General features: G+C 33.3%; 2 protein-coding genes across 2 annotated transcripts; one reads left to right on the plus strand and one right to left on the minus strand.

Annotated features, from left to right (window-relative positions):
• The first annotated feature begins 298 nt into the window (after positions 1-298).
• LOC126674504 (bystin) lies at positions 299-7,494 on the plus strand. Its single transcript, XM_050368956.2, has 12 exons — positions 299-556; positions 633-845; positions 998-1,121; positions 1,269-1,320; positions 1,541-1,868; positions 2,893-2,972; positions 4,343-4,390; positions 5,644-5,790; positions 6,354-6,426; positions 6,547-6,619; positions 7,088-7,181; positions 7,258-7,494. Exons 1-11 carry the CDS (start codon positions 434-436, stop codon positions 7,165-7,167), a joined length of 1,341 nt encoding a protein of 446 aa, XP_050224913.1. The 5' UTR covers positions 299-433; the 3' UTR covers positions 7,168-7,181; positions 7,258-7,494.
• Positions 7,495-8,964: 1,470 nt separating this feature from the next.
• Positions 8,965-12,776, minus strand: LOC126673574 (5-methyltetrahydropteroyltriglutamate--homocysteine methyltransferase 1-like). Its single transcript, XM_050367772.2, has 12 exons — positions 12,646-12,776; positions 12,188-12,541; positions 12,016-12,103; positions 11,762-11,889; positions 11,300-11,691; positions 11,049-11,212; positions 10,650-10,730; positions 10,389-10,555; positions 10,183-10,288; positions 9,843-10,093; positions 9,553-9,754; positions 8,965-9,467 (listed from the first exon to the last, which is right to left on the minus strand). The coding sequence occupies exons 1-12, from the start codon at positions 12,732-12,734 to the stop codon at positions 9,099-9,101; spliced, it is 2,391 nt and encodes a 796-aa protein (XP_050223729.1). The 5' UTR covers positions 12,735-12,776; the 3' UTR covers positions 8,965-9,098.
• Between the last annotated feature and the right edge of the window lie 5,117 nt (positions 12,777-17,893).

A 17,893-nucleotide genomic window follows, 5' to 3' on the forward strand; every position in this document is an offset into this window, starting at 1 on the left:
CTTTTAATATAACTAAAACAAGGATAAAATAGGGTATTCAATGGAAAATCATTCCAAAAATAGTAATGGGACTTTTTAAATGGGACATCCCAAAATGGAATATGGGACTTCTTAAACGGGACGGAGGGAGTATAACTTTTTGATCGTGAGGTAAATTTTACAAATATTACAAAAATTAGAGTATTTTTCTAAATTTCTCAAAAAGTTTGAGTATCTAATTGATCTAAAAACGTTGAAATGGATTTATTTGATAACAAAACATAAATTTGAGAGCCATTTTGACTCTCTGTTCATACATCTACAGTAGCTAAAACCCTAATATCTTTTCAGTCTCTTTGTTGGTGTGGAGAAATCTGCAACGACAGCCAAAACCCTAAATTACTTGAAGCTGGTAATACTAAATTTGTTTAGGGTTTTTGCTTAGGTATTAAAAATGAAGGACAAGAAGAAGAGAAGCAGGCAGCAAAATCCAGAGCCTTTCTTTGGAGAAGACAGGGACGCCAATTCTGTGAAGAAGCGATCCAAAGCCCCCAAACGACATCAAGAACAAGAAAGGGTATTCATTTTTATTATTAATTTAGCTGTAGCTGTAGGTGTGTTTGTAATGATTTTTTTTTTATTTTGGTAAATAGATGATATCCTCAGATATGAGTTCAAAAATCTTGAAAGAAGCCATGCTTCAACAAAAGGAGATTCAAGTTGAGGAAGAAGAGAGAAATCCTATGAACAATGCCTTTCTCGAGGCCGACCAAGAGGTTGCTAGGCATCAACAACAAGAGCTGGACGATGATGTTGATGATTTTGCTGGATTTTCCGACACTCAAACGCAGATTGGTGATTATGATGTGAGTTTCATTTTTGTGTTCTCGGTTTGTTTTATGCTATTAAGTGTGAGCATGTAAGCTTACTTGAATTAGAAATTTGTGCTAATTGGGGATTGGATATTTTGATCTTCGTTATTGTTATTCTAACATGTTCACTTAATGTGGGGTCTCAGGAAATTGATGAGAATGAGGAGAAATTACTAGAGGCCTTCTTGTCGAAGGATGCTGGTCCTCAACAAACACTTGCCGACCTCATCATTGAAAAAATTAAAAAGCAGGATGCGAATGGTTCTTCTGGTACATAGTTTTTGCCCTCAACAATTCACTTTATGAGTTGTAACTGTGTTTTCAGCTGGAGTTCTAATGGTCTACTTTGAAGCTGCTCTTTAGATGTCTAATATTACCTACTAATGGATTTTTTATTCTCTTTTTTCTTGATTGTAGAAATACAAGCTTTGCCCAAGTTGGATGAGTCTCTCGTAGAATTATATAGAGGGTAACATAAGCTATCATCCTGTTATTTTTATGTAGCTAGCTTAATTAGCAATAACCCTTTGATTTTTGAAAATATGGAGGTATCCATTATCTATTTTTTTTCGCATATTCAGCTTATTGTAAAATAAGCATATTTAATCGCTTGATGTGTCTGTTGAAGTGAATTATGGTTAGAGTTTTGGACATGTTACTGTATTCTTATTTGCAAACTTAATGTGCAGGCTTGGAGAGTTTCTGAGTAAGTACACAATCGGAAAAATGCCTAAAGCATTTAAACATATTCCTGCCATGAAATTTTGGGAGGATGTCTTGTACCTGACTAAACCCGAGAACTGGTCACCAAATGCCATGTATCAAGCAACAAGAATCTTTTCTTCCAATTTTGGTGCAAAGAAAGCAGAACGTTTCTATAAGCTTGTATTGCTTCCTCGGATCAGAGATGACATTAAGCAGCATAAGAAGCTGCACTTTTCTTTATATCAAGCTCTAAAAAAGTCACTTTACAAGCCAGCAGCATTCAACAAGGGAATATTATTTCCGTTGTGTAAGGTATGCTCTGGAATGGGATCTTCTATTTAATATTTTTGTTTATATACCTTTGTTTGGGTTGTTTTGCTAGCATTCTCCTTTATGTGGCCTTCATAATTTTTCTTTCAAAGTTTTCGTGCTTCATATATCTAAAGATGGGTTTTCAGGTATAAAATGATTTTATAGTATTATTTCTTGTGTGGTTTCTGTTAGTTACCTTAATATGAAGTGGCACTCGGGAAAGCACGGAAATTTTGAGAATATTCCGTTTTCCACTTCCAATACATTTTTAAAACAGGAAACTTTTTGAAACTAGTACGAAATGTTTTAGGCCGATTCGGTAAATAATAAATATTATACACACATTTTCCTCAAAAATTCAAAAATTACTTACATTTAAAAATAATATAATCTTTTATTAACAAGTTAAATTATTCACATTACCCACGATAAATCTTGTCTTATTTTTTATTGGATTATATTTATTTTTTTATACTAGTAAATTTAAAGCATTAATTTCAATTACAATTATAAAATTTATAGATAATTTATAATTTTTTATGAACTTAAATTTTGAGAATATTTAAGTGATTTATTTCATTAATTGTCGTCATTTTATAAATAAAATTTAATATAAATAAAATTGTATAATTTTTACTATTTATAAATATATCCCTATCTTTTATGATTTACAAGTTCCCCCGTGTTTTTATCTCCTTTGTTTCAGAAAAGGCAGTTTTCCAGTGTCCGTTTTATGTCATTTCCGTTTTCCGTTTTTGTTTCCGTGCTACTTAGGTGGCACTATTATTAAGTTATATTTCTTTGCTTCTATTTCGTATGCATGTTGAGTATTTTTAGCCTGTCCTGCTCCATCGCTTAGTGCCAATTGCTCTTATTTTATACTGTCAGTCTCCTGTGAATTTTACTAATAGTTTTTTCTTCAAAAAAATTTGACATTCGAAACAATTAGAGTGTGATTGTTTTTATTTGTAATGAGTTTCACATTTGTATTTTGAAGTAAACTCATGTTCTCTTTGTCATGCAGTCAGGGACATGCAACCTCAGGGAGGCTGTCATTGTTGGAAGCATTGTTCAAAAGGTTTCCATTCCTATGCTGCATTCAAGGTATAATTGCTGGTGTATCTTGCAACATTAGGCATAAATATTAATTAGTAGCTAAATGTTATTATGCATTTGTGGCTGTAATGGCCTCTTAGTAACAACTTGAATAACCCTTCAACTAAAACTATATCTGTATGACCTATGACTGAGGGAGATTAACTCTCATCCAACTTTTGCTCTAGTATCTGCAAGACTGCAAGTCTTTATTCTATCCATAATCATGCCCAGTGGCTGATGTTTATGAAACAATCTTGCATCAAGTCAGGTGTGCTTGGGTTTCAATGGTTTTAATCGTTGATTATTGAACCTTTAAGAATTTAGAACCTGTAACTCCACCACATCATGTTGTAACTGGTTGGGGTGATTCGGAGTATATTAGAGTATGAGCTGCTGTGGGATTGGGTTGTTTGGTTTGCACTGGTTGATTGACATTTGTTTATTCTGCAATGCTTTCTCTGCTCTGAAAATTTATTCTGTGCTTGCTGTACAAAGCATGTTTAAGTGATGTCTTGGAATTCCATGATTATTGGGTGTTGATAATTTTGCTTGTTATTCTAAAAGAGAAGAATTAAACAACTGTCACTCTTTTGCGAGTGTAAGGGTTTTTACTGTTGACCTATAAGTTAAAGTTACTATTAATTAAAAAAATATTATAAGCAGGGAGCTATTATGTGATTAAGCTAGTGTTTTGTAGAAAAACCCATTAGGAATTCTTAGGTTTCACAGTCTAAATTCATTCCTGTTATTTTGTGTGGCACCATAACCTGTGCAGTTTCCTAAGCTAGAAATTGAATAGTTCAGTCTTCTTAAGGCTGAAGTGGGTGGGCGACCTCAGTAGTACCTTGGAAGTGTTGATATCAAACTAACTGGGGACTGCTGCGTCTTCTCTCTACACTGTAGTTGATGCAGGCCTGCCTTTTTTTAGATACCTGAGCCATCACTTCTGTCTGAGTACTCCCCCGTCTACACCCCTCACGGCCTCACACCATCTTGCCCTCATGTATCTCTTACAGTTATAATGATATCAACCTTTTGAATTGACATATTCATGTCTTTAAAATTGAAATGCAGTTATTATATCAGGGTCTTTTGCTCTTACTTTATGGCCTTCCTTTTTTCTTAAATATTACGATGCATGTCCGCACCGTAAGTTTCACGACAAGATGCTTTTGTTGTTCAGTTAGGCTTTTTTACAGAGATCAAGTTAGCAAATTTTGTGGGTTGCACCAAGTAATATATGGTGTTTGCACCATCAAGTTATTGAATTTTTAGCATTTTACTTTGATGCTTGTGCTGTTGTTGCAACTGCATTCAAAAATTATTATTAATGCAAAAGGAAGATGTCTAATTTAAATGTTTGACTGGAATTGCAGTGTAGCATTATTGAAGCTCGCCGAGATGGAATATTGTGGTACTACAAGGTAATGTTAAAGATATATGAAACTCAAAAGAAATAGAAAAAAATAATAATATGATTTATTTTAACAGCTCATGATTCACATTTCTGCATTATTGTGCTCTTTGTTGGCCCTCTTAATCTGTCTGAGTGTATATTAGTACGGAAGAAGCTAATTGGTAGGTACTGACTAAATGTATTGCTGTGTCAATTTTGGTGTTATAGACGACAGCCATTGAAAGTTGGTAAATGGATTTTCAGTATTGTCAATTATATTTAAATTCTCTTTTTAGTTTTTACTTCTAAATAGTGTTGTAACTCAGCATTGAAGCTTCACCTAAGGAATCTGTAAACTTAAGAGTTAAGACCAGTGCTAATTGCCATAGTATTTGATATTCATGATGATTGTTTGGAATCAAATGGATGGACATTGCACTCCACAAGAAACGGTGCAATTCTTGCTCTGCGGAAGGGCTAGTTCTAAACAATTTAACCCCTGGCTATTTAAGGCAAACACCATAATTTTGGGTTATTAAATTGCTGCTCTGTTTGACTAAAAACACAAGATTAAATAATTTCCTTGTGAATAATACTATTGCTAACATGGTCATTGTGAATGATTCGTAATAAAAGGATCATCTTTTATGCTAGGCAGTAAGCTGTGAGTTGATCTGGTGTGCTGATTTAGTTGTGTCATCCCAGTATTCAAAAGTCACATTCTGCATTGGAAACATATTTAGGTGCTTTATAGGTCTTCAGATAATAGACTCATAACCAGTTCTATTAAGAAAAAGCTAAAAGATTGTCAGTGTTTGGCTAAAATGAAAACAAAAATTGTAGGAATCAGCACTACTTTGATACAGATCTATACTCCCTTTGTCCTAAGTTAATAGACACCACTTCTCATTTTGGACATCACTTTCTAATTGATAATTATTAACTTTTGATGTGAATAGTAATAAATATTAAATATAAGAAAAGGATGTAAAGTAAAATTATATTTCGTTTATAGAATGTTTTGAAATAATGTGTAAAGGGAATCTCTTCAATTAGGTTGGGACAAGGGGAGTATCCTTTAACACTTGACTTGTCTGAATTAATTTAACTCAAATATATGACATTTTACATTCAACTTGTATTTTATTAAATCAAAGCGTTTGTTTTTGGATGGCTTGGTGATGGAATGGAGGTTCTTTTTAAAAAAATGTTTGTATCTTTCTGTTTTAGATGCAAAGCAATAAAAAAAAATTAATGACATCGTTGGTTTGGTAAATGCAGTTACTTTATCAAGCTTCTTTTGGAAAAGAAATATGCTTTGCCATATCGCGTAGTTGATGCTGTTGTTGCTCATTTTATGAGATTTATTAATGATACAAGAATAATGCCTGTAATATGGCATCAGTCTCTTCTTGCTTTCGTGCAAAGGTTGGTTAATTATGGGTTTCTTTCTTGCTTCCTTTCATATCAATGCATTTTCAATTAGCATATATGTGTGTATGCACACAGGCGCAGTTTACCTAGACGTTCATTGTCGGAAACAAAAACTTTTCTAGTGTGCCTTATTTTCTTTCTGCTGTTGAATTTTGTATTCTCTCCTCTCTTAAGAAACTAAAATATTTAATCTTTAGATTTTATGTTTTTCCAGTTATGGTGGACATTCTGGCCTAACTTGAATGAACTTCTAGGCCAAAATGTTTAATCTTTAGACAAATATGTTATAGCCAAACAAAAATACCTTTCTTAGTTATAAGTTGTTTTTATTAATAAGAGACGCTTGAATGGAATTTTCTTTTTCATCCTTGATTTGTTATCTGCTGAACAGTTCAAATTTTGATCCTTTTTTATATAATTTAAGAACAAGTTAAATTAGTTTGTAAAACTTCGTAATAAACTAGGCTATGTTTGCAAGTGTTAATGTACTGTTTATGTGTATCCATTCTTTTCCTGAAAGTTCTACTGCTGAATAATTGCTATTCCTATCCCTGCAGGTACAAGAATGAACTGCAGAAAGATGATAAATATGACCTTAGAACGCTAGTCGCGAAGCAAAAGCATAAATTAGTAAGTTCGCATACCCCATGCGTTTTTCTTTCCTCCCTTTATTCTAGGATAAAGTATAAAATGTGACTTGTTATTTTATTTTCTACATGATTTAATTATTTGTGCCTCTGTTGATTATAGGTAACACCTGAAATTCTTCGAGAGCTTGACAATAGCCGCAATCGTGGGGAGAAAGATGACCCTATGTCGATAAATATCCTTTGCAAAATATTATAGTTCTGCATATAAAGATATTTAAGACTCATTCTGCATCTATCATCTCATTTTGTCCCTGAGTCTTTGAGATTGATTATAGCAGCTTTCTTTTTTAGTTTGTTTAAAAAATGATGAAAATAATAAGAAGCTTTTTTCTGAAAAGATTGATGGGCCATTTTTTTGCCATTTTTTCGTGAGATGCATAGAAATGTAAGCTGATGTTTGGTAAGATTAATGGTTTGTGCATCTTGATTAAACTTGTCCTATTCAAGCCTGGGATGAGGTGTTTTCTTTATTGATAGGATTTTGCTAGTCATGTTTGTTTTATGATCTGAGAGTTCAACTTTGAATCAGGAACACTTTTGTACTTGTTTAGTCAGTTGTACTGGAGGCTGTGATTTGTCATGGTTGGTTTAACTGATTACTAGGTTTTGGATATGTTTGTGATTCCTTAATTTACTATCACCATCTCCTTTGTCTGTGATAAATAAAGCAATTGAGGAAGACAGGTTTGATATTCCAGAGGTGCCTATGGAGGAGGATTGAGTTGAGTACCCTTGGTATGTTAATTACTGGTTTTGCTTCTTTCAATTAACCTCGTCTTTGTAGCAAACTTAAGGTTACATTCCATTGCAGGTGCATGCGGAGGTCGGTTATTTCAATTATTGAAGTTATACAGAAATGAATTTTAGATAATGCTATATTAGTTGGTAGGGTTTTTGAATGAAATACAAGTAATAGTTTATAGGGCTTTTTCAAGAGAAACGTTCCCTCGATGTTCTCTCTCTTTACTTTTCAACATGTGTTAACTTTGAGACATAAAAATTCAGGTATTTATGAGACAATAATCTTTAGTAAATTTTTGAAAGAGAAGTAAGTGATTCAATTACATTGTTCATTTGGAAACTCTAATCTGTAATGCTTCTAGAGAAAACAATGTTTAGATAAGTATGTCCATGTTTTTGCTTGAATTGAAGAGATGGCAATTGCTATCATTTTGCTATCATTATGTGTTAATTCCTTTTAAGCAAGGATTCCTTGAAAATCCTCTTCCTGAAATCGTTGTACGTAGCAGCGGAATTCTCCGCTTCATGCATAATTGTGAAAAATAGATTATTATAAATTTGGTGTTTGAATAAATATTTATATCAATTTGATCTTTGAACTAGCTAAAAGGTTACAAACTGGTGTTTTTATGAGAAGAATGATCACATGGAATGTGCATGTCCTATTAAGTAAATAATCATTTTACCCTTTTACCTTAACATCAAAGATTAAAAGATGCAAGCTTTTAACATTTTGATTAAGTATTTAGAAAAACAGAGTAGTAAAAGTATTATCATCTCACTGGACAAAACTGTGGAACCTCAACCTCAACTATTTTTCTTACTTTTGTTTTGTTATATTTATTTATATATTTAACAGATTATTATTAGTTATCACTCAATTCATTGTAACGTTACAAATAAGACAGAAATGCAACACTAACAAGAAATGAAAAGAAATAATAGGCTCTCTGAAGATGGAACCAATTAAGATATAAATCCAATTTAATTGCTTTTGAGAAAATAACATATTGGTATTAATTGAAATATTACTAATTGATTAGAATAGTCAACTGACAAAGGAAACCAGATACCAGTCTATTAGGCACCAGGCAGCAAGCAAAAACCAGACACCAGAGTTAGGATTATGAGATGAAGCTCCTAACCGAATTGCCTATCAAAATCCTAAAAGATAGATAATTTAGAGACATTATTAATATAGTTTTTACTATAAAATACATCTCAATATTATCTTTGCAATTTTAACATAATTTTTTATATAGTATAAACACATTCTATGTCAAATGTAAAAATGTAGAAAAGGACTTTAACGATTTCAAAAGGTCATATTTATTTCTGCTAACATTGTGTTTTTCTTTATACAGCATTTACTGCCATAAACACTTTTAGAAAGGGATTAATAAACTTTTGGTGTTTGAACTTCTTAAAAAATGACAATATGATGTCTCAACAAACATTTATATCATTATGATGTATGAACTTGTTAAATAATTACAAACTAGTTGTTCCAGCTTGTTCTTTTTGGTAGCCGGTAAAAATGTCGATTAGTCACCTGTATATTTTAGCCACATCATACGCCATGTCACTGACATAACCGGCTAAAACAACTAGTAATTATTAGTAAGTTCAGATATCATATTGATACAAATTTTTCTTGAGACACCATATTGTCATATTTTAAAAAGTTCAAACACCAAAAGTCTATTTATCCCATTTTAGAAATTCCATTTTATTTATAGGAAAACAGAAATGTAGCAAATAACGAAGAAGATCGATAAAAGTGAAGCGCAAAATCCGCATACAGCAGATCTCGTTACATTATGACTTGTCATTAAGAAAATAATAACAAGAATACTCATCTCACATTATTGATGGACATAATTTAGCCTTCTGAAACACACGACCATAGGCTCACTTGGCAGTTGCAAGCTGAGTGCGGAGAAGTTTGGCCGCAGAAACCATGTTGCTGAGGGCTGGGTGCACTTCAGAGTACTTTCGGGTCTTCAACCCACAATCGGGATTGACCCAGAGGACATTGCTTTCAAGAACTGCAAGCATCTTGTTGACCCGATCTGCAATTTCTTCTGTTGATGGGATCCTGGGTGAGTGAATGTCATAGACACCAGGACCTATACCCGCGCCATATTTCACTCCCTCTCGGAACACCGAGAGAAGCTTCTCATCTGATCTAGAGTTCTCAATGGTGATCACGTCAGCGTCCATGTCGATAATAGAGTGGATAATATCATTGAAGTTTGAGTAGCACATGTGAGTGTGGATCTGTTCAACACATTAAGATATGAATTTATTGGGAAAGCAAACCAAGAACTAGTACCATAAGAAAAAAGATAGTTTGAAGATAAACCTGGGTCGAGTCTTGGACACCACAGTTAGTGATCCTGAAAGAGTGAACAGCCCAATCCAAATAGAAGGCGTGCTCAGACTTTCTCAGAGGCAAACCCTCTCTCAAAGCAGCTTCATCAATCTGGATTACTGTGATTTTAGCTTTCTCAAGATCCTCAACCTCATCCTTGATGGCCAAAGCAATTTGATAGCATGTCTCGTGTCTTCAGAAAAGGACAGAAAGACAATGTCAGAAATCACTTGAGATCATGATGATGAGCATTGTAATATCAATTCCGTTTATTTTCTTACCTAGGTTGGTCATTTCTAACAAAGGACCAGTTGAGAATGGTAACAGGGCCAGTCAGCATTCCCTTCATGGGTCGCTTAGTCATGCTCTGAGCCACTGAAGACCAGAAGACAGTCATGGCCTTGGGACGGCTCACATCACCATAAATAATAGGAGGCTTAACACAACGAGAACCATATGACTGCACCCATCCATTTGCAGTGAAGGCAAAACCAGACAACTGCTCGCCGAAGTACTCAACCATGTCATTCCTCTGTGGGGAAAAGTAATATTGTCATCAGATTTGGAACGTGAGGATAAATAATTAAGGGAAAAGAAGTAGTTTCTAAGTGGATTGCATACTTCTGGTTCACCATGAACCAAAACATCAATGTCCAGTTGTTCTTGGATCTCGACAACTTTCCTAATTTCCTCCTTGATGGCACTGACATAATCATCCTCCGAGATCCTATTTTGTTTTTGGTGTACAAAAGAAAAGAGGCAGCTTAAATCAGGTTATCAAATTACAGCTTAAATTTCTTTAATGTACGAAACAAAAATGTTCTCACTTCTTAGCCTTGTATTCACGGCGCACTCTCCTGAGATCTTGAGTCTGAGGGAAAGACCCAATTGTGGTGGTGGGAAGAATTGGAAGATTCATTTTTTTCTGCTGAGAATCAAGCCTTGCACTCACATTTGTAGCCCGGCGATGGTCAGAACCCTTCAATGCAGTAGCCTGAGCAAAGGGATATCAATCCAGAGTGAGTAAAAATTAATTAGCACCATAACATCCTCATGAAAACAGAGACATTTCAGTAGATATCACTTACAGCCTCTTGAACAGCCTCATTTGTCACCCTTGGAGAGGACTTTCTTGAAGCATGTGCTAACGCATTGGACGAGAAGAATGCCTATAAGTATGCAAGAAACATAATAAAAAATTAGAAGTGATCTGGTTGTATAAGAACAATTTAACCCCGTAAAAGGTTTTCCTTACTAACAAAAGTTTACTAGATGCAGAATGATGAACATAAAACAATGGGGTCAAAACTAGAAATTCAACTATTCACAGCAGCAATGCCATCACATTTTCAATACAAAGTAGTGAAAATTATTAGGCCTGAAGTTTTAACTATATATACTTGCAAATTGAATTGCTGCGTGATTTTAAGTTTCCATGAGCGAAAATGAAGTAGATAATTTGTAGAAATACCGAGCCAAGAAAATACCTCATCCTTGTGTCCAGCTACTGCCTTGGCTAGGGCATTTACTTCAAGTATTTTCTGTGCAGCAAATGCAAGCCATGATTTGATTTCTTTATCCAATTTGTTTTCATTAGCTAGATCCACTGCAGTGTGTAGAAGGGAGCAGGAAGTGGAGACCACAACTTTGTCTGCAAACAAACATGGGTATTTAGCATCATTCATTTAATTGCATTAGGCACATTCTGAAGGTATATGCGAAACTAACAAATCCATACCTTTGCCAACAATGGACTCAAGAGAATGCAATGTATCAAGTGACGAAGCAAGATCATTAGCCCAGATGTTTCTTCCGTCAACTACTCCAGCAAAGAGGAATTTTCCTGTAGGGAATCCAGCCTTAATTAAATCAAGGGTCTTTGTACCACGAACAAGGTCAAACCCGAATCCACTAACACCCTTTAATGATGTGAGGGTTTTGTATGCCTCAGATGGAACATCAGCAAAGTATGTCTGAAGCACAACATGCACTCCAGCTAAAGATGCCTCCAGCTCGGCATATGCATGAGTGAATGCTTGCAGGTCATGAGCAGTAAGATCCATCACCAGCTTGGGCTCATCAAACTGAATCCATTTTGCACCAGCTGCCTTCAATTCAGCTACAACTTCCCTAAAACAAACAAATTTAATCTGAATATGAGAACTCGGCGTACTTATACGGATAAGGGTAGATGCCTTACTTGTAAACAGGAAGAATCTTGTCAATTAGAGAAAGAAGGGAAAAGGATTTGTCGACGCCCTTTGCTGGTTTTGACAGCAGTAAATAGGAAACAGGACCCAGGAGGACTGGAACAGTGTCGACGCCGAGCTGAATGTGAACAGGTAATCAATGCTCTTATAATATATAGAGTGGCATATTGATATCAGTTGATGATACATGTTCGGTATAAAATTTGAATAAAAGGATGAAGATTGAATGAGAAATGAAGTTTACAGCTTTGGCCTCCATGTACTCATGGACAGCTTTGTGAGATGCATAGGAGAAGTGAAGTTGGGGTCCGAGTTCAGGGACAATGTAATGGCTGCACAGAAACATCAAGAACAATAATATGCAGACCAAGCCAGACTATAGCAGAATCAAAGCACACTAGTTGATGACTACTTACTAGTTGGTGTCAAACCACTTGGTCATTTCCATGGCAGGAAGAGAAGCATTGCCTCTGGCCATGGAAAAGTAGAGAGGAAGACCAATCTCGCCGCCGCTCCAACCATATCTAGGAGGAACAGCCCCAAGCATTGCTGTGGTGTCCAAGACTTGGTCATAATATGAAAAAGTATTGCTGGGAATAAACTTGATTTCAGCATCAGCCATCTGTTTCCAGATAGATAGCCTGAGGTCTGCGGCAACCTTTTGCAAATCGTCAGCGCTGGTCTTGCCGTCCCAGAATGATTCGAGAGCAAACTTGAGCTCTCTCTTGGGCCCCATTCGAGGGTAACCCACAATGTGGGACGCCATTGCTCTGTTTCACCAAAAGAGTGATGAGATCCAATAGCAAATGAAATTGAAGATGCGTAAAAACAGAAGGAATATAATCAATGTTTTATTAAGCAAAAACAATCATACCTGATGGAAAAGGAAGGAAAGCGAAGAAATGAAGAGGAGGGAGATGGCAGCTTGAAGGGCGTGAATGCATACACACACAATTCCCTCATTTTATACTACTCCCCCTCTCTCTACATCTAATAAAACCCATCGCTTTTTATTTTCTCTCGAACCAAAATTATTCGAGCAAAAGGTCTACGCGTCTCTAAATTTGTGACACATAATCATTTAATCCAATTTATATTTTTTTAAGCAATTAATTTTTATTTTTTATTTTTTATTAAATATCCATAATTATTTTTTTTATATTAAAAATAGATTTAGGATAATTATATTGCAACAATTAAGGAAGTATCTAATTATTATTTTTTCATCCCTCACCTTCGATTTGTATTTTACGCGTTTTACAAATACAATTATGGGATTATTTGACCTAAAAATGAAGAGTTTCGGATTAATTGGTCAAAAAAAATATAAATTTGATTAGATGATCACGTGTCACAAATTTAGGGGGGCATGTTGAACTTTTGTTTAAAATTATTCCTTTCTTTTTTCCCCATTACCGGCATATTATAACTTTTGAGCTTAATTTCAAATTAGATCATAATTTTTAGTGTTATTTGCAATGTTTTATCACTCAAAAACCCCTCACCTTTAAACTTTTTTTCCAATTCGACCCCGACGTTGGAAAAGTGTAATTTTATCCACTTTTAAATTTTTCGTTTTTAATTGTACCCCAATTTGAAAAGTTCAGACATCGTCCTCCATGGAAGGAGGACGAGCCGTCTTCTCACAGTGGCTTGAAGGTGGGTCTGGTGGCCAGTAGCGGGTTTGAGAAAAACAGAGACGGATTTGAAGTCGGAAGTTAATTCATGTCGTGTTTTAGTTTATTTAAAAAATTAATTCAAAATTTAAATTAGTTTTAATTTGATTTTATTTTTTTTGTTAATTTTTAAAGTTGAAGAATTTATTTGTACTTTTTTGAATGAAAAAGAATGTAATTTTATTTTTAAATTTAGTTATTGGGATGATTTCATCCTTAAAGTATAAAAAATTCAAAAGTTGCCAAATTGGGGTACAATTGAAAACGGAAAATTAAAAAGTAAAGTTTTCAATGTCGGGATGGAATTGAAAAAAGTCTAAAGGTGAGGGTTTTTTTTAGTGATTAGGCCTATATGCAATTACATCACAAATTTTAAAATTAGATACTGTCACTCACCAATTTTCATTTTTTAACAAATTAAAACACCGAGTTAAAAAAACACTTATGAGTACATTATAATATACAAACACGTGTTATATGATTATTCGTTTTCCAATTTGCTAAAAAAAGAAACTAGGTTATGGACATTGTCAAATTTCAAATTTATATAGTAATTACAAAACACGTTAAAATTTATAATTTAATTTACAAATAATCATAAATATTACTATCAACTAATAATTAAATCTTTTAACTATATTTATTTAATATATGGATCTCTCAACTTCAATTTTACTCTTTCTAATCTCTTAATTAAAAATTAAAAATTATTGGATTCCTTTTTAGATGTCCGTATAAATATGATCGCATGCATCAAAATTGGCAAGTGATGAACATTAAACATCTTTTTTTTTTAAATCACATTAAACATCTTTTAAGTCCATGTATAATACATATCCAAATTCTAATGGTATAATTATTTTTAATAAAGAAAATTAATCTATATTTATTTCATACGTTAAGCAAAAAAATAATAAAAAGAATTATTTTCACGCAAATATATGCCTTTTAATTTGGCATTTTATTTTGAGAGAATTTCCTACGCTACATTATATTCTATTTTATTTACAACTTTATATTATTATTTTTTGTCGTTACTTTTTTTTTACAAAAATTATATATTTTTTTAATTTCACAAATATATTTTTCACTTTTTAACGATTTATTCTTTTTTTTTTATATATTATTTTTATTTTTTATCGTGTTTTTTAGTGTAGCTATGGTATATTACAGTGTATCTATTGTGTGTTTTAGTGTAATTATTGTGTTTTTATAGTGTGCGTATATAGTGTGCGTATATAGTGTATTTATGAAGTTTTTTAATTTTTATGGTGTAAACCATAAAAACACTGCAAATACTCATAAACACTGCAAATATACCATAAACAATGCAAATGCATCATAGATATACTAAAAAAATGGCAGAAATACACCAAAAAACATAGATATTCCGAAAACATCAGAAATACACTATAAATACACCAAAAATACACTATAACGTAAATAAATTATAAAAATACTGCAAATACACTATATATCAATTCGTTCTTTACGAAATCAGTATCATTAAAATAAATAAACAAATCTATGGATAAGAGAAAAAACAAAATAATTATATGAATAATCAACAATTTTATAAATAAAAAAATCATAGATCTACAATAATTTATTTATAAAATATTTAAATCATCACAAAAAATATCTAAAAGCGATGTCGAAAAATTCATAGCGCGAATGAAAGAGCCGAACGAAAAAATGGGAACGGAAGAGATGAACGGAAAAGCAACAAGAGACGAGAAACTCATTGGAAGTAGACGAACAGAAGCGCGAACAAAAAAGCGAATGGAAGATACGAACGGAAAAATAACCGGAAGAGACAAACGAAAAATCAAACATAAAATAAGAAGAAAAAAGATAAAATTTTGAGAGAAAGAGAGAAAAAAGAGTGCGGCTATGTAATTTTTTTACCTAAAATGAGATAAGACTTCCATATATAGTGGGTATTTTTGTAAATATGTTTATTATTAGTGTATAGTGAGAAATTATGAAAAGATGGAGAAATTTGTTGTAAATATGTTTGAAAATGAGGTATTTTGAAAATAATCCCTTTTACTTTTATAGGTGGTTTCATTTATAGATTATTTTTAAATTTAAATAAATATTATTTTATTTAGTTGAATTACATACTAAAAAATTATAATATTTTATTTTCATGCAATAATCACGGAGATAGTATAAAAGATAAAGATCTTCTACATCTATAAAAGATAATATCTTTAACAAGAGTAAGACCGAGACATGAAGACATTCCTATTCAGGACTCTTTCTTGAATAGGAAACAATAAAAGATCATGCTAAGAAGTAGGAATCTTCTTCCTACTTCGATCCTACTTTCTAAAGGAATCCATTTCATTCTAAGACTCTATCAGGTCAGATCTCACTATTATAAAAGGAGCCGAGGTATGTTTATACACAGAGATTGAATACGATTACTCCTGCTTCGAGCCTAAACTAACTTAAGTATTAGAGAGTTAATCAAACAATCACCGTCCGGTTAACCATTTACCTTGCTTTACAGGTCACTACTATTGAGTGGAATTAGTAATCCATCAATTGACACCATCTGTGGAAAAATCTTAAAAAAACTTTATTGAAGAAGCTTTTTAACGGACCAAACAAATTTATTGACCATGATGAATTCTGGTGGAAATGACCCCGCAACCCAATTACTGGTAGGAACCACACATCCTGCCCTGAACCAATTACCAATGAGGAGATTAACATGATAACAAGCAAATATCACCAGCAGAAGAAACAAAAAATGAAGGGAGTTGAACCGCTAAGGTTACCGGTGGTGACGTTTATCGTATAATTTTTGAAAGCACTAAGAACCCGCATGATAATGCACTAGTGGTGACAATGATTGTGGATAGCTGGAATATGGAACAAATTTTAGTAAACGAAGAAATTTTAATATACCTGATGACAAAACGAATGCCTAGGAAGGAAATTCACAAAATCAAACAAGGTTAAGATCTCGCTGACAGGATTCGGTGGACCACCTATCTTCCCGCTAGGATAAAAATCCCCGATGGTAAAAATAAGAAGAGGAGATCAGTCTTATAGACAATGCAGACGTCAGTAATGGACATATCTCTTGAATTCATATGAGTGGTTAGATAAACCAAAATTCATAAGTCTGAGAGGCGAGAACCTCAGCATTTAAATAATAAACAACAATGAAACATCTAAAAGAAAGATGGTGAAAGAAAGTATGAGTATTCTCAAAACCAAGTAGGTACACTACTAGTTCTGATATGAATAAGGAGAAATAATAAATGTGTTAACGACTGACGGAGTTGTTAAGTCGTGTTAACAGATATTCATCAAGAAAATGATTAGTAAATCATATAATGAATAAATTATATACTTAAACAGTATATCAAACCTTGAACCAACATTAGATGAAGATGTTATCAAGGTTTAAAGGAAATGGAGATAGTGATTTGGACAAGTGAGTTTCAGATGTAGTCTAAAAACTAGCAGGGTATAGTAAAATCCTGATAACTTGTGATCAAGCCGTTAGATCGGTTTGATATTAGGATATAATGATCCCAAGACGGTTATCTAAGTTTTAACCGTTGCAATCGTCGAACGGAGAGGTAGACGATGCTCGATGATTGAGGTATGATTGTGAAACTTGCGTGAAATTTGGCAGTAAGACAAAAGTGCAAGTAACAACGATAAGAAGTGTAAAGTTTAATTACCTTGGAATTATCAACATAAGCTCTATATACGTATATAAATGAATTTGAAAACATTGACAAGACAATAGTTTTAAAAGATGAAAATTCTGAGAACTGAGCCTTATGATTGTGAGGTCTAGGCTGGCTGGTAACAGAATATACATGTAATGTACATGTATTTTAAATGTCGGGCCAGAAATACGTAAAGTATGGCCGACTAAAAGTGAAAAAATGTTTGATAAACATTTCATTTTCAAAGTGAATGTTCTAAAAACGGAGCTAAAGTTGATAGTCAGTTAATTAAATACGACAGTAACAGCTATAGTACAATTATAATAAGTGTTAGCTGTGAATAAGGAGAATATGTGTGAGAAAGAGGTTAAGAATTATAATTAACCTTGGATATACCAGAAGCTAGTAACACGAGTATAGTTTTGCGGTAACTATGGAATAAGTTGGAAGGTGTTCTACGTGAGATAGTTAGGTTATAACTACACCTACACCTAGATGACCACATGATTAGTGAGAGGAACCCATTTATTCAATCTGTAACGGAAAGTTACTATAGATTGATATGAAGATAAGAGACATTCTATATAAGGTATAGAATCATAAATTGAGTGTAAATGACGAGTAATCTGTTTATATAACAAGAGTTCAGACATATAAAGAGGGTAAGGTTCGGGATTAAAGTACTTAACCAATAATACCCTAAAACGATTAAAAGATATGGAAAAAATTATAATAAGACTAAAAATCA

This window comes from Mercurialis annua, linkage group LG3 (assembly GCF_937616625.2).
Source record: "Mercurialis annua linkage group LG3, ddMerAnnu1.2, whole genome shotgun sequence".
NCBI lineage: Eukaryota > Viridiplantae > Streptophyta > Magnoliopsida > Malpighiales > Euphorbiaceae > Mercurialis > Mercurialis annua.

What these genes read in the sequence shown, in the direction of transcription:
- LOC126674504 (XM_050368956.2), top strand. Translation starts at nt 434, where the DNA reads ATGAAGGACAAGAAGAAGAGAAGCAGGCAGCAAAATCCAGAGCCTTTC. An exon ending in ATTCCTATGCTGCATTCAAG is followed by an intron (nt 2,973 to 4,342) that starts GTATAATTGCTG and finishes CTGGAATTGCAG; the next exon opens with TGTAGCATTATTGAAGCTCG. An exon ending in CTTCTTGCTTTCGTGCAAAG is followed by an intron (nt 5,791 to 6,353) that starts GTTGGTTAATTA and finishes CTATCCCTGCAG; the next exon opens with GTACAAGAATGAACTGCAGA.
- LOC126673574 (XM_050367772.2), bottom strand. Translation starts at nt 12,734, where the DNA reads ATGAGGGAATTGTGTGTGTATGCATTCACGCCCTTCAAGCTGCCATCT. An exon ending in TAGCTGGACACAAGGATGAG is followed by an intron (nt 10,731 to 11,048) that starts GTATTTTCTTGG and finishes GCATACTTATAG; the next exon opens with GCATTCTTCTCGTCCAATGC. An exon ending in GTTAGAAATGACCAACCTAG is followed by an intron (nt 9,755 to 9,842) that starts GTAAGAAAATAA and finishes CCTTTTCTGAAG; the next exon opens with ACACGAGACATGCTATCAAA.